Here is a 22,288-nt window from a genome sequence, read left to right as displayed (position 1 = left end):
ATGACTTCCCTACTCCTGCTGGCCACACTATTCCTGATCCAGGCCAGGATGCCATTGGCCTTCTTGCCCCCCTGGGCACACTGCTGGCTCATGTTCAGCCTACTGTCAACCATTACCCCCAGGTCCCTTTCTGCCTGGCTGCTCTGCAGCCACTCTGACCCCAGCCTGTAGCACTGCATGGGGTTGTTGTGGCCAATGTGTAGAACCTGGCACTTGGATGTGTTCAATCTCATACCCTTGGACTCTGCCCATCTGCCCAGCCTGTCAAGGTCCCTCTGCAGATCTCTCCTACCCTCTAACAGATCAACTCCTGGCCCCAGCTTGGTGTCATCTGCACATTTACTGCTGATGGACTCAATCCCCTCCCCCAGATCATCAATAAAGATATTGAACAGGATGGGCCCCAGCACTGATCCCTCTGCCCTGACACCAGTAAATCAAGTCCATAGGTGAATTTGTCAGAGCTTTCAGTAGTGCCACAGAAATACTCACTTTTCTAGAACAATCTCTTCACAGTAAACCCAAATGGAAGCACACCTACTAACTGGATGTTTTTAGCTGCAGATTACAGTACGGAGCAGGAGCCAAATGTTCTCTCCTCACTCAGCCCACTGCTGAGGATGTAAGTTGCTCTTCTTCTCCTGCAGTCGGTAAAAAAGAGAGGCTTTTGTCAGGTCTGCTGCCCCTGAGACAAAAAAAACCAACAGATAAGGTTTTGGGCAGAAGCCCCTTCTTCAGGCTTGAAATAGCAGCAGTAATCTTGAAGGTGAAAACCAGCAGATGATTTATAAATGTGATTAGATTATGTAGGCAGCAGGAATAGCTGAATATCTGCAGGAAAGGAAGGGATAGCAGGGGAGGAGGAGATAAAACGGGAGCTCCTTTGGCACACACAAAGAAAGTAATGAGTAATTTACTGCCTGAGGAGGGTGAGGGACAGGTAATTGTATCCTGTGCCCTGATGGCTCTGTCAAGACCGGGATCGTTAGCAGCGTTAAGCGTTTTAGGATCCCGTGAGGTCTTTTGAAAGCCTTTTGTCAATGTCCCTTAAGAACCAGGGTTCAAGGGAAGTCAGCTATTATTTCAACTGCGAGGAGGCTGCTGAAGAAAAGTACGTGCCAAGGAGGAAAAGAAAGCCGGGTGTCACCCTCCTTCTGCCTTTCATCTCGACCCTGACTGCTGGGCTTTATCTCACTGTCTGTGAAAAGAAATAAGAAAAGCACACCTGCCCCAAATAGTCCTTTTGCGAGCACAGAAGTAGTTTCTCTGAACATAACTCAAGTCTCTGCCCAGGGAGGTGGCGGAGTCGCCATCGCTGGAGTCCTGAGTCAACATAAACGTAGCTTAACGAAAGAAACTAAAGGCTGTGTGAAGTTCTTGACAGAAAGAGTGATTGGGCACTGGAATGTGCTGCCCAGGGAGGTGGTGGAGTCACCATCGCTGGAGGTGTTTAGGAGGAGACTGGATGGGGTGCTTGGTGCCGTGGGTTAGTCGATTAGATGGTGTTGGGTGACAGGTTGGACTCCATGATCTCGAAGGTCTTTTCCAACCTGGTTAATTCTGTTCTCCGAGGGATTTATAACAAGAGAGGCTATCAGCTTCGTAACAGTTTCTCCGCTATAATAAAAATAAGTAACAACGGGGAAAATCCTTTCTGAGGCGAAGGCACAGCACCCGGGGCAGCCAACGCGTGTCACAGCCCTCACAAGGTGCGAGGAGCGGCTCGGCAGCCGCCGCGGCCGCAGTCCTTACAGAGGCGGCGGTCGCAGCGAGCCGTTGGCCGCGGCTGGGGGCGGCCAGGCCAAGCCGATGCCCACCGGAGCAGCTGCTACCGGGGGGAGCGCAGCACACGACACGCCGGCAGCCCCCGCCGCGGGGCGAGGCGCGGAGCGGCGCGGCCCGCAGCCGCCTGCCAACGGCCGGGCGCGCTTCCCCTTACAAACGGATGTTGTGCCAGAGCGCAAGAGTGAGGCTCACGCCCATATCGGCGCACAAAAAACATCAGGAGAGGGAACACCGCAAGCCGCTGGGCGATCCGCCAGCCGCGGCATAGCAACGCCCGCCACGGTCGCAGCCCCCTCCGGCCCTCAGCTGAGGGCAGAGAGGGCTGGCCTTCGACTGCCGCCTCCCTTTGCCTTACCGGCGCAGGGGGAAGCGGCGCTCAGCCGCCCTCCCGCCGACAGGGCCGTGCGGGGCAGCGGCTTGCGCCGCCGAACCCCTCTCGCCTCAGCGGGCGGCCCCCAGCGCCTCCCCTCGGGCGGCTCCTCGCCGCCTCCCGCCCGGCGGCCGCGCGGGGGCGCCGCAGGGGGCGGGGCGGGGGAGGGGAGGGCGCGCGTGCGCGATGACGCGCCGGGACGTGCCCGCTATATGAGCTCGGGCGGGCGCTGACTCGGCCTTTTCCGCCTCGCTCCCGTCCGCTCCTGGGTCGCTGCGCAGAGAGCCGCGCCGCCGCCGCTCCCCCGCCGCCGCCATGATCATCTACCGGGACTGCATTAGCCGTAAGGGTGGCGGGGCGACGCGGAGGAGGGGGAGAGAAGGCTGGGAGGGCGGCTGCCGGGTCGGTAGGGTGGGGGAAAGCGGCTGGCTGCGGCCTGGGCCCTGCTGCTGGGCCTGGCCCTGTCGCGCATGTGCAGTGCTGGTGGCAGGGCCGGGTGCGGGGGGGCAGAGGGGAACGGGCGAGGACCGCAGTGCCCGGGCCCAGCCTGCGGGCCCCGCTCCGGAGCGCTGGGCCCGGAGGTAGGGCCGACGGGAAGGCGGAGCGGAGCCGAGAAGGGCGATGAGGGGATGCGGGCCGCCGGCGGGCCTGGACGCGGGGAGGCGCAGGCTAACGCGGCGGCGACCGCCCGTGTGTGTGTGTCTGTTCCCCCGCAGAGGACGAGATGTTCTCGGACATCTACAAGATCCGGGAGGTGGCGAACGGCCTGTGCCTGGAAGTGGAGGGGAAGGTGAGTGGCGCGCTTGCCCCGAGGGAGGGCGGGGGGAGGCAGGCCCCGCAGCTGTGACTCAGAGCGCGGCCGCTGCGTGGAGCCGGCATGCCGGGTCGGTGGCGGAGCGGACGGGGCTTGGGGAGAGGGGGGCTGGCTTCTCTGCGAGGGGCCCGAGAGGAAAGGACCCTCCGCGGCCTATGGCTGTGGCAGGGCCGGCCGCTGCTAAGTAGGACATGAGAGGGCCCGGGGCAGCCAAGCTGGAGTGCCGACGTTGTAAACGAAGCTTTGGTCAGGCACCAGGAGAGGAACTTGGCTTAAGAAACCTGTGTTTGGCCTGCAGTCAGGTTCCTTGCACTTAAACGGTGGCTCTGAAGTCGTGCCCTGCTGTCAGGTCATAGATGTGTGAGAGCGTTAGCATCAAGGTTTTTTGCAGAGCCGTTAAGTTTTTTGATGTCTCTAAATCTAGATGGTCACCAGGACAGAGGGTCAAATTGATGACTCTCTAATTGGTGGCAATGCCTCTGCTGAAGGTCCTGAGGGAGATGGAACAGAAGCCACGGTCATAACTGGTGTTGATATAGTAATAAACCACCACCTCCAAGAAACCAGCTTTACAAAAGAGTCCTACAAGAAGTACATCAAGGACTACATGAAGGCGTAAGTGCTGGGAGGCTTTCTTCTCTAAGTGGGGCCTGCAAAAGGTTTAGGTCACTGGCACTCTGAAAGCAGTGTTGAACTTTGGTTCTGATAAGTGTTAGTTCTGCTGCAGGTGCCAAACTGGCTGTGAACTGCTGTAATGCCTTAACACTTGGCAGAACTGGACCTGTAAAGAATGGGTACTGGAATAGCTGAAGTTTATCTTGGCTGAGGGGTAGAACCTGATCATGTGCTGCAGATAACTATATGTAACCTTGTGGTTTTCTTTTCTCTTCCTCTGTGCCAAACCTTCCTGTGGAAGGGGGTGAGGAGCTGGAAGCTCCTCTAACTTGACAGTTAATGTGTGTGAATGGATTTTTCTTTGTTGCTAGTTCAAGGTATCATTTCTGTTGCTAACAATTCAGCTAGCACTAAAGGTGAAAAGACTTTGTCATGCTGAGAGAGAGAGAGAGCACCTTCAGTGCTGTGAAGGTGGCTGGCCAACTTTTGTCCACCACTAGCCTGTACCTAAAATGAATTTGAGTGCCAGGTGCTGGTGTGTTAATTCATTAAGAGAATGAAGTTAAAAGTCTGGGAGCTTGGAGGGGAGGGGAAGGCAGCAAAATCCAAGAGCTTGCAAGTAACTCCCAGCCATAGTATGATGCTGTATAGTGAAGCTACTAAACCAGAATGTGTTTTGAGAGTGGTTTTTCTCCTTCCAGAATCAAAGCACGACTTGAGGAACACAAGCCAGAGAGAGTAAAGCCTTTCATGACAGGGGCTGCAGAACAAATCAAACACATCCTTGCTAACTTCAAAAACTACCAGGTAATGACACTCCCATCACCTTAGAGCAGTGTTGCAGTGGTACAAGCTGCAGTGGGTTCAATTTGGAGGGCTCTGTTTGTGAGGGCATTTAACTTCTCCTCTCAGGGTATTGCAGGCTCTGAGAGTCAGGGAGGAGAAAAATACTCTTCAGTGTCCAGGGATTGCACTTCAGCTTGTGGGTCTTGTAGTTGACTTAGTTTGAAGGTATCACTGTTCAGGAGCCATGGAGTTTAGGACTCAAAAGGTGGCTCACTCTGGCCTCTGTTGTGCCTTACTCTACCGTTAGCAGCAGTGTGGTGAAGTTATATGGTACTAAAATAGACAAGTTGCAGAAAGCAAAATCCTGGCAACTGGTCAGGGAGACTTTTCAAATGGAAGTTGAAGATGTTTTTGCTTTTTTAAATAGAAAGGCACTTTCTATTTAAAGCACAAGCCCTGTGAGGAGAGGCTGAGGGAGCTGGGGTTGTTTAGCCTGCAGAAGAGGAGGCTCAGGGGAGACCTTCTTGCTGTCTACAACTCCCTGAGGGGAGGTTGTAGCCAGGTGGGGGTTGGTCTCTTCTCCCAGGCAATCAGCACCAGAGCAAGAGGACACTGTCTCAAGCTGTGCCAGGGGAGGTTTAGGCTGGATGTTAGGAAGAAATTCTCCCCAGAGAGATGGGCCATTAGAGTGTGCTGCGCAGGGAGGTGGTGGAGTCCCCATCCCTGGAGGTGCTCAAGAGGGGATGGGAAGAGACACTTGAAGCCGCGGTTTAGTTAGTCCTGAGGTGTTGGGTGCTAGGTTGGACTTGATAATCTGAGGTCTTTTCTAACCTTGTTGATTCTTCTGCTCATTAAATGTCTGTCACATGTGTCTCAAGTTCTTTGTAGGAGAGAACATGAATCCAGATGGGATGGTGGCTCTCCTGGATTTCCGTGAGGATGGTGTCACTCCCTATATGATTTTCTTTAAGGACGGCTTGGAAATCGAGAAATGTGTAAGTACTGACCCAAACCAGGTGATAGCACCAGCTATGCCACAGCACTTCCTCTGCATCACTTGTTCTGGCCTGTCCTTCTTACAAGTTGAAAACAGCTATCAGTTGGAAAACTCAAAAGTTGATGTAAGTGCAGCCTGAGTGCTGCTTTCTGTTGCACAGAGTGGCCGAGGCTGCCCGTGCATAATGCTCACCCCAAAAGGGGATGGCATTGCACTGCAGTGATTCATGGTGACTTCATGGCTGAGAAATGCAGGCAGAATGGCTTTGGTGAGGCCTCTGTAGTTGGTAATGCTTCTGAACTACTAGATGAAAGGCCATGTCCACTGCAATGGAGCACTTCCTCTTTGCCATGCCTCTTGTGGGGGTTGATTCTGAATTCCCTTACACAGCCACGTTCTGTTGTCTTTGTTTTAATCATGGCATCAGTCAGGGTTGGAAGGGACCACAAGGATCAGCTAGTTCCAACCCCCCTGCCATGGGCCCAGCCTCATCCAGCCTGGGCTTAAACACCTGCAGGGATGGGGCCTCAACCACCTCCCTGGACAACCCACTCCAGGGCTTCACCACTCTCATGGGGAAGAACTTCCTCCTCACCTCCAGCCTGAATCTCCCCACCTCCAGCTTCATTCCATTCCCCCTAGTCCTATCACTACCTGACATCCTGAGCAGTCCCTCCCCAGCCTTCCTGGAGGCCCCCTTCAGACACTGGAAGGCCACAATGCGGTCACCTGGGAGCCTTCTCTTCTCCAGACTGAACAGCCCCAACTCCTTCAGTCTGTCCTCACAGGAGAGGTGCTCCAGCCCTCTGCAGATCCTCCTGGCCATGATTTTAATGTTTAAATACTGCCCTAAATCTGTGAACACAGGAATACTTGACAGTGCTGAACCTCATGCTGCCTGGCATTTCCAGCTGCCTGAGCTCAGGCAACTCCTGTGGTCTGCTTTGTTTGGTGCTCTGTTGGAATTAGATTGCAAGGAAGCAGTATTTGAATCCCAGCACTTGAATTCTTTGGAGAGCTGTGGAATTCACTGCAGATGAGCAGCATGGGATCACTAGTTTGCTCTGCCCTGTCACTGGACTTACCAATCCTGCTTTTAGACATCTAAATTTATCTGTAAAGCCTCTTACAGGCTTTCTCCTATGCCAGTCATGTAAAGATGAACCAAGTTCTGGTGTGGAGCAGTAGCCCAACAAAAGGAACACTTGTGTTGAATAGAATTGAATTAACCAGGTTGGAAAAGACCTTTGAGATCAAGTCCAACCTATCACCCAGCACCATCTAATCAACTAAACCGTGGCACCATCCAGTCTCTCCCTAAACACCTCCAGGGATGGTGACTCCACCACCTCCCTGGGCAGCACATTCCAATGGCCAATCTCTTGCTGGGAAGAACTTCTTCCTCACCTCCATCCTGAACCTCCCCTGGCACAGCTTGAGATGGTGTCCTCTTGTTCTGGTGCTGGTTGCCTGGGAGAAGAGACCAACCCCCACCTGGCTACAACCTCCCTTCAGGGAGTTGTAGAGCGCAGCAAGGTCTCCCCTGAGCCTCCTCCAGGCACCTCCTGCAGCTTGACTGCAGGGTGCTGTCTGCCATGGGCCCTGGAACAGGCACTCAGCTGGAAGTTCCCTCTTCAGAGCAGGAGCTTGTGTGCACCCCTACTTGAGTGACCTTTTTGCTGTGTAACTTGGGTAACTACAGCTGCTTCAGAGTGGAGTAAAAGAAGAGCAGGACAAATGTTCCAGCTTTAAGGAGAGACAGCCTGTACCTTGTTGTAAGCTTTAGTACCTGGTTTAGGACAAGCTTTTATTTGAGGAGGAATAGGAAGTGTGGTGTAGTGACCAAAACAGAGTCTGAGTACCCTGCCTGGCTTGCTCAGCAGCTGGTGGCAGTTGCTCTGCAGGGTAAAAGTGGTCAGCATCCTCTGATAGACCAAGGGCACTCTTCCTGTTGCTCTCTGGTTTGCACTACGATGCGACAGTAAACTTCCTTGCGCTTTCTGCCTGCCTCTGCCTGTGGCAGCTCAGATTGAATTGGGGAATACACAGATAAGGTATGGGGGGGGATGTGCTGTGAGTGTCCTGCCCTTGAACTAACACTTGCTTCCTCTTGTTTCAGTAACAAATCAAGCACTATGGTTTTGGATCCCTTGTCTTCATAGCTGGCTGCTGTTTCTTCTTCATCGGCACACCACCAGGAATCGGCAACGTTTAACAACTGGACTGATGTCATCTTGAGCTTTATTCACTTCTTTTTGACCCTGATTTGGAGTGGAGGCATTATTTGAAAGGAAAAAAAAAAAAACCAAACCACCCATCTGTCATGTAGGTTGTCTAAAATAAAAACTCATTTAAACCCATTCTAGGAGATGCCTTTTGGTCCGGTGTGTTTCCTTCGGGTGGCTTGCAGGAGAGGCTGCGGCAAGGTTTGTCCAAGGTTTGGGTGTAAGTGTCAGTGGCATAGCCTGATCCTAGCACCCTGCAACTTGACTACCTCCAGATAGGTCATGCAGGTTCCACCTGTAGCCATGGAGCACAAAAGCAGGCTGAGGTCAGTAAGGCAAAGCCCCAGAAATGTTGTCAGAAGGGAGTGGGCCACCTTCATCCCCTGTGATTGACCAGACTCAACTTCTCTTTGGAAGAGATACCAAATCCACACAACTTGCAGTGTGTGGTACTTGAGTGCTGGAACATCATCACTGTGAGCCCCTGGCTACTGGGAGGATTGTGGGGAGGGTGAAGTGACTAGGCTTTCTGGGCCCCTCAGTTTAAGAAGGACATTGAGATACCTGAATGTGTCCAAAGAAAGGCAATGAGGCTGAGGAGTTGAGCACAAGCCCTATGAGGAGAGGCTGAGGGAGCTGGGGTTGCTTAGCCTGGAGAAGAGGAGGCTCAAGGGAGACTTTCTTGCTGTCTACAACTCCCTGAAGGGAGGTTGTAGCCAGCTGGGGGTTGGTCTTTGCTCCCAGGCAACCAGCACCAGAACAAGAGGACACAGTCTCAAGCTGTGCCAGGGGATGTTAGGCTGGGGGTGAGGAGAAAGTTCTTCCCAGCAAGAGAGATTGGCCATTGGAATGTGCTGCCCAGGGAGGTGGTGGAGTCACCATCCCTGGAGGTGTTCAGGAGGGGACTGGATGTGGCATTTGCAGCCATGGTTTAGTTAGTCCTGAGGTGTTGGGTGCTAGGTTGGACTTAAATGATCTCTGAGGTCTTTTCCAGCCTTGTTGATTGTATGATTCCCACACAGCCTGGCTGTGGCACTAGCTCCTTTGACAGCTCCTCAGGAGGTGAGAGCTTGCTGAAGCTGCTGGATTTGGAGGTTTTCTGTGCTTGGAGAGAAAGTGCCAGAATGGCCTCACCCTGTCTGAGGCTTATTGACAAAGCAGGTATGTGTCTAGGGGTGAGATTTCTGTTGCCTCTGTGTGGTGAGGAAAGGCATCTGGTTGACAGCCCTGGAGCAAACGGCCTTTGCTGCCTGGGTTCTTGCTGAGATGCAACAGTAACAGGTTCCTCGCGCTTTCTGCCTGCCTGACCTTGTGGCAGTCTGGATTGAATGAAGGAACACAAACACAGCCCCAGCTCTTGCTGCTGCCAACGTGATTGTGTGTAACTGTGTTGCCTTGGACTGCAAATCATTAACCTGGCTCCTACCGTGGTGAGGGCAGAGCTATAGGGGGCTCAGGTGCCTGAAAGGGGAGGGTGTGACCCACTTGGTGATCTGTCAGGCCTTGGGCCTCCAACAAGGTTTTGGCATCCTTGCTGTCGTTTTTGGCCCCAGTGCTGAAGGCCTGAGGTGGAGGTAGGTGTCTGTGGGGCGGAGAGAGATGCTGCAGCAGGCTGGGAGGAGTGAGATAGTGTCTGTGGAGGTGGGAGCACAGCGTGCTCCAGTTATCTCAGAGGTTCCTGTCTGGTCTAAACACACCCTATTTTAGTTCTGTGGGCTCTTCATTTACATAACTTCCTCAGCTTTCCCACTGAGGACTCTTGTGCCAGCTGTGCTGCTGGATGAGCTACAACTTGGATGTAATCTCAGCAATGCAAATTAAGGCTCCTCAGCCTTCCCTGGGAGCCAAGTCTGCTTTCCTTGCAGAGGGTTGGTTTGATTGGGGCCACGTGAGGCTGTTGTTTCACCCTTCCTGTGGTCACTTCAAACCTGGCAGCCCTCAAAGAAGGGCAGAGCACTTGCTTTCAGAGTTGCTGATATGGCCATGTGCCCCCCCCCCCAATACCCCAGCCTCCCACTTGCAGTGAGTCAGTGTTTAAAACTGATCAGAGCAGGTGTGGGAGTGAGGACAGCTCCTCCCCCTGCCTGGCTCCTGAGCCTGGGGCTGGCACTGCTGGGCACAAGCCTGGAGCACATTGCTGTGTGGCAGCTGCCTACAGACGAGGTGCTGCTTTGAAAAGGAGGTGCTTGAGAGCATGGCCATAAATATCCCCAGGGGTGGGTGTCAAGTGGATGGGGCCAATCTCTTTGGTGGTGCACAGGCATCAGAACAGAATTAACCAGGTTGGAAAAGACCTTTGAGATCATCAAGTCCAACCTGTCACCCAACACCATCTCATCAACTAAACCATAAGACAAGGAACAATGGATACAAACTTGAACACAGAAGGTTTCACCTCCACATCAAGAGAAACTTCTTCACAGTGAGGGTGACAGAGCCCTGGAACAGGCTGCCTGGGGGTGCTGTGGAGTCTCCTTCTCTGGAGACTTTCAAAACCCACCTGGCTGCATTCCTGTGCAGACTGCCCTGGGTGATCCTGCTTTTGGCAGGGGGAGTGGACTTGATCTCTGGAGGTACCTGCCAGCCTCTATCATTCTGTGATGATGAACACATCCTTGCTGGGGGTTGAATGGCTGACAGTATCACCAAGGTTGGAAGAGACCTCAAAGATCATCAAGTCCAACCTGTCACCACAGACCTCATGACTACTAACCATGGCACCAAGTGCCACAACCAATCCCCTCTTGAACACCTCCAGGGATGGTGACTCCACCACCTCCCTGGGCAGCACATTCCAGTGGCTAACAACTCTCTCTGTGAAGAACTTTCTCCTCACCTCGAGCCTGAACTTCCCCTGGCACAGCTTGAGACTGTGTCCTCTTGTTCTGGTGCTGCTTGCCTGGGAGAAGAGACCAACTCCCACCTGGCTACAACCTCTCTTCAGGGAGTTGTAGAGAGCAAGAAGGTCTCCCCTGAGCCTCCTCCAGGCTGAGCAACCCCAGCTCCCTCAGCCTCTCCTCACAGGGCTGTGCTCCAAACCCCTCCCCAGCTTTGTTGCCCTTCTCTGGACACCTTCCAGCAGCTCAACCTCTTTCCTAAACTGAGGGGCCCAGAACTGGACACAGGACTCAAGGTGTGGCCTAACCAGTGCTGAGTCCAGGGGCACAATGACCTCTCTGCTCCTGCTGGCCACCCTATTCCTGATGCAGGCCAGGATGCCATTGGCCTTCTTGGCTACCTGGGCACACTGCAGGCTCATGTTCAGCCTACTATCAACCAGTACCCCCAGGTCCCTCTCTGCCTGGCTGCTCTCAGCCACTCTGACCCCAGCCTGTAGCACTGCATGGGGTTGCTGTGGCCAGTGTGCAGAACCTGGCACTTGGCTGTGTTCAATCTCATGCAGCCCTGGCAGGTTTCAGGGGCAGCTACATAGGGAGGATGGTTTTAGGGAACAGCACTGGTGTCTTTATGAGGATAGCTCTGCTTTCTCAGGTGCAGCCTCCCTCTGCTCCTGTGGATCACCAGCTGCACTGCTGCTCTGCAGCCACTTCCCCTGCATGAAGCTGGTGTAAACTGGGCTGTTCTACCCTCCACCAGCCAACAAGTAAACATCTTGCTACTAGCCTGCAGTGGGAGACTAGCAGTTAAATGCCGTGTTCACTTAGCTTGGATATGAATGCCTCAGTAAGAGGAAAAACCTACCCAAGCCTGACAGTCTTTGCCATAACCAGCCCCAGAGCCATTGCTGGGGGTGCAAACATTGTGGTTTGTGGTCTCTGTGCCTTGGCTGCCTTTTGGATGAAGCTGCACAAGAGCTTCCAGCTGCAAAGATCACAGCCAAGTAGCTGTGGTCAGGACTGGGAACCTGGAGGAAGCTTTTTTTGAGTGCTAGCAAATGCTGGCAGCCCTGAAGTGCATTCTGCAGGAGTGTGGCAGGATGTTGATGTGTGTTTGAGGCATCAGAGCTGCATTTGTAACCTTCCACTTCTGGCAGAAAGAAGCCAAACACCCTAGGAGGCCCTTTTAGACTATTTTGGTGTGTGATACCAACCCTGCCCATGAGGCTGAATGTGGTGAGGAAAAGGATGAGCTATTGTTTCTCTGCAGCCCTCCTGTTCTCCTGGAAGCCAACAGCTGGGATTCTCCTCCCTCTCTGTGCCCAGCAGCAGTGGAAGGAAGCATTGCTAGCATATCACAGAGCAGCCCCCTGTCCCTGTGATCCTCAGCAGGGAGTGGGCATGCTGGGAGCCCTGCCAAAGCAATGCAGCTGCTTGATCTTTATGGGGACTGTCCAAAAAATGAGATTAGGATTCCAGGATGAGCCTCCCAAAGTCTTTGCAGTAGAGTAGTCAAGAAAAGGCCATGTAAAGCTGGGTGCTCCCTCCCTGTTCACTGTGGATGCTCAGCTAGCAAAACCCCACTGCATGGTCTGGCTCAGGGGCTGGGGTTCATCCTTACCTACAGCTCTGTCTGAATAGAGTAGAGTAGAGTAGAGTAGAGTAGAGTAGAGTAGAGTAGACCAGACCAGACCAGACCAGACCAGACCAGACCAGACCAGACCAGACTGGAAAAGACCTCTGAGATCATCAAGTCCAACCTATCCCCCAACACCATCTGATCAACTAAACCACAGAATCACCAACATTGGAAGAGACCTCAAAGATCATCAAGTCCAGCCTGTCACCACAGACCTCATGACTAGACCATGGCACCAAGTGCCACATCCAAACCCCTCTTGAACACCTCCAGGGATGGGGACTCCACCACCTCCCTGGGCAGCACATTCCAATGGTGAACAGCTCTCTCTCTGAAGAACTTTCTCCTCACCTCCAGCCTAAACCTCCCCTGGTGCAGCTTGAGACTGTGTCCTCTTGTTCTAGTGCTGGTTGCCTGGGAGAGGAGACCACCCCCCACCTGGCTACAACCTCCCTTCAGGTAGTTGTAGAGAGCAAGAAGGTCTCCCCTGAGCCTCCTCTTCTCCAGGCTAAGCAACCCCAGCTCCCTCAGCCTCTCCTCACAGGGCTGTGCTCCAAACCCCTCCCCAGCTTTGGTCTGCACCTGAGTCAGGCACCCTCAGCCTCTCCAATCAAAGCAGGGCTGCAGCCTGCAGCCATAAAATTGCCTTCAGCTGCTGCTGCTGCTTGGTAAAGCTGCCAGCAAAATGGCATTTGAGGGCATCAGCACAGCCCTTCACCCACCAGCTTCATCTGCCCCGGCCTGGCAGCCACCTCCTGGCAACGTGTTCACTCATGGTGGGGCCAAGAGTGCTTTGACCTCTGTAAATCCACCTGATTGTTAAGCCAAATGGTAAGAGAGCAGCTGTCCACAGGTTCAAGGGTTTCATCTTCATGGCCACCTTGCTTACTGTGGACTAGGAAGCTTTGGAAAGGAGGAAAACCTCACAGCTGGGGTGCCTGGTCTGGTGGACCCTGCACAAATGCAGCCCTTGCTGCTTGCAGCCTCTCCCATCACTGGGGTATAAATAACCTCTTCATAAGGCTGGGCTTGGCTGGGGGGAGGAAGGCTTTGCAGGAATTTATGCTGGGTTTATGTGAGCCTCTCTGGAATAAAAAACACCCCACCTTAAATTAGATGTGTGAAGGCCAGGGCAGGTTGGTCTCATTTCCCTCCCTCAGTGCTGTCAGCTCTCCTACCACAGGAATGGAATGGAATTGATCAGGTTGGAAAAGAACTTTGAGATCAAGTCCAACCTATCACCCAACACCATCTAATCAACTAAACCATGGCACCAAGCACCCCATCCAGTCTCTTCCTAAACTCCTCCAGGGATGGTGACTCCACCAGCTCCCTGGGCAGCACATTCCAATGGCCAATCACTCTCTCTATGAAGAACTTCTTCCTAACATCCAGCCTAACTCTCCCCTGGCGCAGCTTGAGACTGTGTCCTCTTGTTCTGGTGCTGGTTGCCTGGGAGAAGAGAGCAACCCCCACCTGGCTACAACCTCCCTTCAGGGAGTTGGAGACAGCAAGAAGGTCTCCTCTGACCCAATTTTTGGTGAAGAACATAACCCCCCTCTAAAATGGTGTGCTTGGTACAGCTTCCACTCATCCTAAGCAGAGGCTATTTTACCTCACAGGCACTCTGCAGAGCAGTAAATTACTGAGGTTACCTGGCATTTATGCTGGCTCAACTTAAGACAAACTGTGAAGCAGCACACTCAAGTGACACCAAAAGCAGAAGCAGATCCCAAACACCTTCCTGTAAGCTAATCCTGCTGAGCATCCCATTGAAGCTAACAATTTCCCTCCAAACCAGCACAGTCACTTGGACTTGGGGTGCTGATTACAGCAGAGTTAAACCAGGACTGCATGGCATTCTGCATGGCTTTAGAGGATCAACTGAGGAGCAAGACAAAGTATTCCTTGAGTACTGTGTCCAGTTCTGGGGCCCTCAGTTTAAGAAGGACATTGAGACAGTGGAAGGTGTCCAGAGAAGGGCAAAGAGGCTGGGGAGAGGTCTTGAGCACAGCCCTGTGAGGAGAGGCTGAGGGAGCTGGGGTTGCTTAGCCTGCAGAAGAGGAGGCTCAGGGGAGACCTTCTTGCCCTCTACAACTACCTGAAGAGAGGTTGTAGCCAGGTGGGGGTTGGTCTCTTCTCCCAGGCAACCAGCACCAGAACAAGAGGACACAGTCTCAGGCTGTGCCAGGGGAAGTTTAGACTGGAGGTGAGGAGAAAGTTCTTCCCAGAAAGAGAGATTGGCCATTGGAATGTGCTGCCCAGGGAGGTGATGGAGTCACCATCCCTGGAGGTGCTCAAGAGGGGATTGGATGTGGCACTTGGTGCCATGGTTTAGTAGTCCTGAGGTGCTGGGTGCTAGGTTGGACTTGATGATCTCTGAGGTCTTTTCCAACCTTATTGACTCTATGATTCTATGAAAGCAGAAGTTGACCTAAACTTTCCAGGTCCCTTAGCTGCCCAAACTCCCCAGAATGCAGCAGAGGAGCCCAGCTCCTGAAAAGCAATAGCTGTCATCCTACACACTTGTGGATGCAAGTCTCCAGAGGACTTGAACAGCATGTGTGCAGGGTCTGGCTGGTTTGGGGGAGCACATAATGTACCATGGCAAGACATGAAGGCTGACTTCCTGGTTTCCTGTCAGCATCCTCAGCTATCTCCTGCAGCTGTCCACAAGCTGGGTCCTGCTGGCAGAGCCTGAAGAGGCAGGAGTCAGTGGTGGTATTAATGAGAGCACGTGTCCCTGGAACACAACTTGGCTTTTCAGACAGCCTCAGCACTCCACCTTTCAGGAACTGGACACTCCATGCTGTGGAAAGCTGAGCACCATCAGGAAGCCCATCTGTAGAGAGAGACTTGAAACAGCTCTAGCAGAAAGGATCTGAACAAAATCAGGACGTGTGGCTTATGCATAAGGGGTCAGAATTGTTTGTCAAACCTCCCAAGGCATTGGATACCTCCCCCCCCCCCCCCACCAACCCCTTTGTTGCTTCTAAGTGGAATGTTTGGTTTCCCTGCACTCCCATTACATTATGCTGTTTGCAGAAGTGATGCAGACATCTGAAGGACCTGAGGGCATGTGAAAGTTGTGCAATAAAACCTCAGCTTCTGCTTTATTTACAAATATGCCAAGGATTTCTCCCCCCCTTCCCCCCACCACTGTTTTCTTTGCTCTTGGGTTAACATAAATGCTTTGAGAGCACAAATTGAATTGTCCTCGCATTTTCCTCCCCTGCTGCCCCCACAAAAGGATGCTGAAGAGACAACTCTTGCACCATGCATTTCAGAAATGCACAGTGGAACAGACATTGGATGAACAATCTTCCCCCCAAACAGAGGCATAGGGAGCAGAGAGATGGACAGAACAATCTTCCCCAAACAGAGGCATAGGGAGCAGAGAGATGGACAGAACAATCTTCCCCAAACAGAGGCAAAGGGAGCAGAGAGATGGACAGAACAATCTTCCCCAAACAGAGGCATAGGGAGCAGAGAGATGGACAGAACAATCTTCCCCAAACAGAGGCAAAGGGAGCAGAGAGATGGACAGAACAATCTTCCCCCCAAACAGAGGCATAGGGAGCAGAGAGAGGGATGAAACAATCTTCCCCTAGGACAGAGACATGAGGAAGAAAAGCATGGATTATACAATCAGTAAGGTTGGAAAAGACCTCAGAGATCATCAAGTCCAACCTAGCACCTAACACCTCAGGACTACTAAACCATGGCTTCAAGTGCCACATCCAATCCCCTCTTGAACACCTCCAGTGATGGTGACTCCACCACCTCCCTGGGCAGCACATTCCAATGGCCAACAACTCTCTCTGTGAAGAACTTTCTCCTCACCTCAAGCCTAAACCTCCCCTGGCTCAGCTTGAGACTGTGTCCTCTTGTTCTGGTGCTGGTTGCCTGGGAGGTGTGACCAACCCCCACCTGCCTACAACCTCCCTTCAGGGAGCTGGAGAGAGCAAGAAGGTCTCCCCTGAGCCTCCTCTTCTCCAGGCTAAGCAACCCCAGCTCCCTCAGCCTCTCCTCACAGGGCTGTGCTCCAGACCCCTCCCCAGCTTTGTTGCCCTTCTCTGGACACCTTCCAGCAACTCAACATCTTTCCTAAACTGAGGGGCCCAGACCTGGACACAGGACTCAAGGTGTGGCCTAACCAGTGCTGAGTCCAGGGGCACAATGACTTCCCTGCTCCTGCTGGCCACACTATTCCTGATGCAGGCCAGGATGCAATTTTCTCCAAAACAGAGACATAGGGAACAGAGACATGGATAAAACAATCTTCCCCAGAACAGAGACATGGGGAACAGAGACATGGATGAAACAATCTTCCCCCAGAACAGAGACATGGGGAACAGAGACATGGATGAAACCATTTTCCCTAAAAACAGAGACACAGGAAACAGAGACACCTGGAGGTGCTCAAAAGAGGACTGGATGTGGCACCTGAAGCCATGGTTTAGTTAGTCCTGAGGTGTTGGGTGCTAGGTTGGACTTGATGATCTCTGAGGTCTTTTCCAACCTTATTGATTCTCTGATTCCATGATTCTACGGATAAATAATCTTCCCCTAAACTGAGACATGGGGAACAGAGACATGGATGAAACAATCTTCCCCTAAACAGAGACACAGGGAACAGAGACATGGATGAAACAATCTTCCCCAGAACAGAGACACAGGGAACAGAGACATGGATGAAAGAATCTTCCCCAGAACAGAGACACAGGGAACAGAGACATGGATGAAAGAATCTTCCCCAGAACACACCCCACATGGAAACCCAGTGGCAATGCCAACAATAAACACCTGGTTTGCAAAACTGCTTGTTCCTTGTGCCAGCTAAATCACAGCCTGTGTTCAGTCAAGGATGCAGGACATTGGGTGGTACAAATGAAAAGAAGGGGTTTATTGATGCACTTAATCCATAGGTATCATCATAAAAAAGCCAACCAGACCACCCCAAGCCAAACAAAAACCCAGAAGAGAAATCCCTTCCTTGTTTTACCCAATAGACAGACATTTCATCTTTTTTTTCCCCCCCCCCCTCCCCCTCAGTGATTACCTGGAAGGGATTGTCATCTTCCCACTGACCTGTGAAGCAAACAGGCCTTGCTTGAGGGGGGGGGGTTTAACTTATTGATTTGTTCCCATGAAGCCTCAGGACTGGTGAGCACCATTTGTGGCTGTGTTTCCCGAAGCCTGACCCCAAAAAAAGCATCATGTCCATTCCACCAGAACTCTGCACCAAGAGCTGGGCATCTTTTCAACTTTGAAAGCCTTGACAGATCCCAGCAGAACTGGGGGTATTAAAGCAGCTCTGCTGGGCTGCAAAGCCACAAAGCTGCAGGTTCCTCCAGGACATGCTCTCCTTCAAAGTCACTAAGGCTTGGAAAAGCCACAAAGCTATCAAGAAGAAGTAAGGTCCTAACTCAAGAAAGGTTCCTAATCCAGGCCAATCTAACACAAGCTCATTCTATAAATAGGTTTGATCTTTTCTCCTGTTAAAAGACAAAAAACACTTAGAGAAACATACAAGAAATATTCCTTGGGGGGGTGGGGGTGGAAACAAGAAGCAGCTATGGAAGATTGCAAAGGATCAGCTGCTGTCACTTGAACCTGGCAGAACTGTGTGGCACTCAGTCCTGTTTGTAAACTCACCCCAGTTCTCTCAGTCCAATCACTACTTCTCTCCTCAGAAACACCTTTGTTAATCACTCTTCTCTTCTCCTTGGTAGTGTCTGTATTCTGGCTTCAGCTCCCATGTGTTCTTGTGGGTCCCCTTCACGTTGTAAATGCCTATTTCTCTCAAGATTTCTTTCAAGTATATCTGAAAGGAAACAAGAATTCAAATCACACAGGCAGGCCACCGTCAGCTCCTGCAGGACACCACATCCTCTGCTCAAGCACAGCGACCTGCTGCAGGAAAATCACTTGGTGTGGGCAGCAGGGTTGGTTGATTGGCACTAATCTGCGCAGTAATGGCTCTCACAAACTCCAACCCCCAGGCACCACAGGGGTTAGAGAAACCTGGGTGTAATGCCCAGTGCAAGCAAGTCCCAGGGATGCAGCAGGCAGCACCTCGAGCCCCAGCCCTGCTGGAGTGTGGAGGGGCAGGTACTGGCTACACAGATGCTCCATGCCAAAACAAAGCTACCAGAACCTCTCAAGCTGCACCAAGGGAGGTTTAGGCTGGGTGTTAGGAGGAAGTTCTTCCCAGAAAGAGAGATTGGCCATTGGAATGTGCTGCCCAGGGAGGTGGTGGAGTCACCATCCCTGGAGGTATCACAGTATCACCAAGGTTGGAAGAGACCTCAAAGATCATCAAGTCCAACCTGTCACCACAGACCTCATGACTAGACAATGTTTAGGAAGAGACTGGATGAGGCACTTGGTGCCATGGTTTAGTTGATTAGATGGTGTTGGGTTATGGGTTGGACTTGATGATCTCAAAGGTCTTTTCCAACCTGGTTAATTCTATTCTATTCTATTCCATTCCATTCCATTCTATTCTATTCTATTCCATTCTATTCTATTCTATTCTATTCTATTCTATTCTATTCTATTCTATTCTATTCTATTCTATTCTATTCTATTTTATTCTATTCTATTCTATTCTATGCTATGCTATGCTATGCTATTCTATGCTATTCCTATCCTTAGCCTAGCCTAGCCTAGCCTAGCCTAGCCTAGCCTATCCTATCCCATCCTTGTCCTTTCCTATCCTATCCTATCCTATCCTATCCTACCCTATCCTATCCTATCCTATCCTATCCTATCCTATCCTATCCTATCCTATCCTATCCTATCCTACCCTACCCTATCCTATCCCATCCCATCCTATCCTATTCTATTCCTATCCTATCCTATCCTATTCCTATCCTATCCTATCCTATCCTATCCTATCCTATCCTATCCTATCCTATCCTATCCTATCCTATCCTACCCTATCACAATGATGCTGAGGTTATAGCACACATCTTCCTCCTGCTGGAATTCCTCCACCTGAGCTAAAAGCTCTTGGGCTTTTCATCTTGCTTGGCCTGGGATGCTTTTGAAACTCCCTGTCTGACACTACCAAAGGCCAAAGCTGTTGGTTTTCATGCCATTTTGCAATGCTTTTTGGGCATTCCATCAGGGCCTTAAGTTTCAGAGGAGAACTGAAGAGGTGCCAGGGAATTTTCTACTCCAATTAAACAGTAAGGTGAGGAAGAGAAATGAAAAAACCCAGCAAGCTATGACACCAGCAGGATGACCTTTGACACAAGTCAGCTCACTCCTACCACCCTCTTTTACCCTTTAAAACAAGCTGCAGTCATTTGTCTCATGTTTTTAAAGAGCCATTTGCCTGCTTGCTTGTTTAAATACTAATCAGGGCTGACTCCAAGAGGATTGCCATGGCAACAGCAGACCACAGCTTAAGGATCCCCACATTAAATTCATATCAGTTTAGCCTGAGCAATTTAATCCTTCCTGAGTGCACAGATTAAACTGGAACACCAGGGTTACTGGAGCCCTTGGGTTTGCTGTTATCTGTAGTTCCACTAAGTGCAAACCTCTTACTGGTTGAGATGATGGGAAAAGAAGAAAAGCTAACTTCCCTGTCCCTTCCTTTCACTCTCCCCAGTTTTGCTGCTAAGTGGAAAAGTTGAAAAGTAACTAAAAAGTGTGTTCCCAGTCTGTAAAAAACTGTCTCTCTTACAGAGCAAAGAAACAGCAGCAGCAGGGATCTGCCATGTGCCACTGTCTCCCCCTGCTCCTGCCTGGCCTGATCAAGGAAGGTTCAAACAAGGGGAGAATAGAACAGAACAGAACAGAACAGAACAGAACAGAACAGAACAGAACAGAACAGAACAGAACAGAAGTAGAGGGGAGGGGAAGGGAAGGGAAGGGAAGGGAAGGGAAGGGAAGGGAAGGGAAGGGAAGGGAAGGGAAGGGAAGGGAAGGGAAGGGAAGGGAAGGGAAGGGAAGGGAAGGGAAGGGAAGGGAAGGGAAGGGAAGGGAAGGGAAGGGAAGGGAAGGGAAGGGAAGGGAAGGGAAGGGAAGGGAAGGGAAGGGAAGGGAAGGGAAGGGAAGGGAAGGGAAGGGAAGGGGGAAGGGGGAAGAGGGAAGGGGGAAGGGGGAAGAGGGAAGAGGGAAAAGGGAAGAGGGAAGAGGGAAGAGGGAAGAGGGAAGAGGGAAGAGGGAAGAGGGAAGGGAAGAGAAGAGAAGAGAAGAGAAGAGAAGAGAAGAGAAGAGAAGAGAAGAGAAGAGAAGAGAAGAGAAGAGAAGAGAAGAGAAGAGAAGAGAAGAGAAGAGAAGAGAAGAGAAGAGAAGAGAAGAGAAGAGAAGAGAAGAGAAGAGAAGAGAAGAGGAGAAATTAACCAGGTTGTAAAAGTCCATCACCCAACACCATCTAATCAACTAAACCAAGGCACCAAGCACCCCATCCAGTCTCTTCCTAAACACCTCCAGTGCTGGTGACTCCACCACCTCCCTGGGTAGCACATTCCAATGGCCAATCTCTCCGTAAAGAACTTCTTCCTAACATCCAGCCTAAGATTTGGCCTTCTGTAGCAAGATTACTCTTAAAGCCTGTCTCCAAGCACTGAGGGGTGTTTGTCCAGCAAGCAAGAAAGAGCACCAAGTAACAGATTGCATGCCCAAGCTTGTTTCTTAGGGTCTTTTCTTTGAGGTCCATTTTACACAGTGGGAATGGCTCTTCCAGGGTGCACGATGCAAACCCCAGCAGGTGGCAGCAGGAGATCAATATACATCTCTGGGCACACCTTTCCACATCTCCTTCCTCTGTTGCAGTCATGCTGTCATTATTGCCGAGTCAGATAGCTGTGGTGGGTTGTCATTTCCCCCCAGCATTAACTTTAGCCAGACTAACTCAGAAGCAAATGAAGCTGCAGTTACAAGCAAAAAACTACACTCTGCAATGGCAGGCAATGAATGTGTACAAAACAGACAGGATTTGCAACATGATACAGGCATTTACAATAAGCAAATAACAAGGAAAGACCCCTGGTCCAAAAGACCAGGGAAGCTGCTTCACTGCCCCCTGGCCCCTCTCCCCCCAAAACTTCCCCCTACTTCTACCAAGAGAGAGAGAGAGAAGCTGGGAGAAAACAGTGTTAGCCTGATCTCCAGGCCAGCCAGAAACCTTATCTCCTCCCAGGTAAAGCAGAATAGCCAAGGTCAGATGGAAAGAGAAGAGGAATAGGAATGGGAGAGAAATGTGAATCATAGAACCAATAAGGTTGGAAAAGACCTCACAGATCATCAAGTCCAACCTAGCATCCAACACCTCAGGACTAACTAAACCATGGCTTCAAGTGCCATGTCCAATCCCTTTTTGGACACTTCCAGTGATGGTGACTCCACCACCTCCCTGGGCAGCACATTCCAATGGCCAATCTCTCTTTCTGGCAAGAACTTCCTCGTCACCTCCAGCCTAAACCTTCCCTGGCACAGCCTGAGACTGTGTCCTCTTGTTCTGCTGCTGGTTGCCTGGGAGAAGAGACCAACCCCCACCTGGCTACAACCTCCCTTCAGGGAGTTGGAGAGAGCAAGAAGGTCTCCCCTGAGCCTCCTCTTCTCCAGGCGAAGCAACCCCAGCTCCCTCAGCCTCTCCTCACAGGGCTGTGCTCCAAACCCCTCCCCAGCTTTGTTGCCCTTCTCTGGACATGTTCCAGCAGCTCAACATCTTTCCTACACTGAGTGGCCCAAAACAGGTGCTTAGAAAGAGACTGGATGAGGCACTTGGTGCCATGGTTTAGTTGATTAGATGGTGTTGGGTGATAGGTTGGACTTGATGATCTCAAAGGTCTCTTCCAACCTGGTTAATTCTCTTCTCTTCTCTTCTCTTCTCTTCTCTTCTCTTCTCTTCTCTTCTCTTCTCTTCTCTTCTCTTCTCTTCTCTTCTCTTCTCTTCTCTTCTCTTCTCTTCTCTTCTCTTCTCTTCTCTTCTCTTCTCTTCTCTTCTCTTCTCTTCCTATTCTATTCTACTCTATCCCTATTCCATTCTATTCTAGCCTATTCTATTCTATTCTACTCTATTCCTATTCTATGCTATCCTATCCTATTCTATTCTATTCCTATTCTATTCTACTCTATCCCTATTCTATTCTATTCTATTCTATTCTATTCTAGCCTATTCTATTCTATTCCTATTCTATTCTATTCCTATTCTATTCTACTCTATCCTATCCTATCCTATCCTATCCTATCCTATCCTA

General features: G+C 51.3%; 2 protein-coding genes and 2 non-coding genes across 4 annotated transcripts in view; 3 read left to right on the top strand and 1 right to left on the bottom strand.

Annotated features, from left to right (window-relative positions):
- The first annotated feature begins 2,363 nt into the window (after window positions 1-2,363).
- On the top strand, window positions 2,364-7,708 carry TPT1 (tumor protein, translationally-controlled 1). Its single transcript, XM_054163136.1, has 6 exons — window positions 2,364-2,498; window positions 2,872-2,945; window positions 3,394-3,584; window positions 4,286-4,391; window positions 5,249-5,365; window positions 7,487-7,708. Exons 1-6 carry the CDS (start codon window positions 2,471-2,473, stop codon window positions 7,487-7,489), a joined length of 519 nt encoding a protein of 172 aa, XP_054019111.1. The 5' UTR covers window positions 2,364-2,470; the 3' UTR covers window positions 7,490-7,708.
- LOC128897356 (small nucleolar RNA SNORA31) lies at window positions 7,284-7,416 on the top strand. The gene has a single exon (XR_008462350.1). It is a non-coding gene; the product is annotated as a small nucleolar RNA SNORA31 (small nucleolar RNA).
- Window positions 7,709-8,800: 1,092 nt separating the features above from the next.
- On the top strand, window positions 8,801-8,936 carry LOC128897357 (small nucleolar RNA SNORA31). The gene has a single exon (XR_008462351.1). It is a non-coding gene; the product is annotated as a small nucleolar RNA SNORA31 (small nucleolar RNA).
- Window positions 8,937-17,641: 8,705 nt separating this feature from the next.
- The window catches only part of GTF2F2 (general transcription factor IIF subunit 2), a 115,208-nt gene continuing 110,561 nt past the window's right edge, over window positions 17,642-22,288 (bottom strand). The window contains exon 9 of the mRNA XM_054163104.1: window positions 17,642-17,895. Coding sequence (XP_054019079.1) covers window positions 17,776-17,895 — 120 coding nt within the window. The 3' untranslated portion in view covers window positions 17,642-17,775. The remainder of the gene's footprint in view (window positions 17,896-22,288) is intronic.

The sequence above is a fragment of the Dryobates pubescens genome, chromosome 7 (genome assembly GCF_014839835.1).
Source record: "Dryobates pubescens isolate bDryPub1 chromosome 7, bDryPub1.pri, whole genome shotgun sequence".
Lineage (NCBI taxonomy): Eukaryota > Metazoa > Chordata > Aves > Piciformes > Picidae > Dryobates > Dryobates pubescens.
Note: the sequence above shows the minus strand (reverse complement) of the source record. Positions and strands in the feature narration are given on the sequence as shown.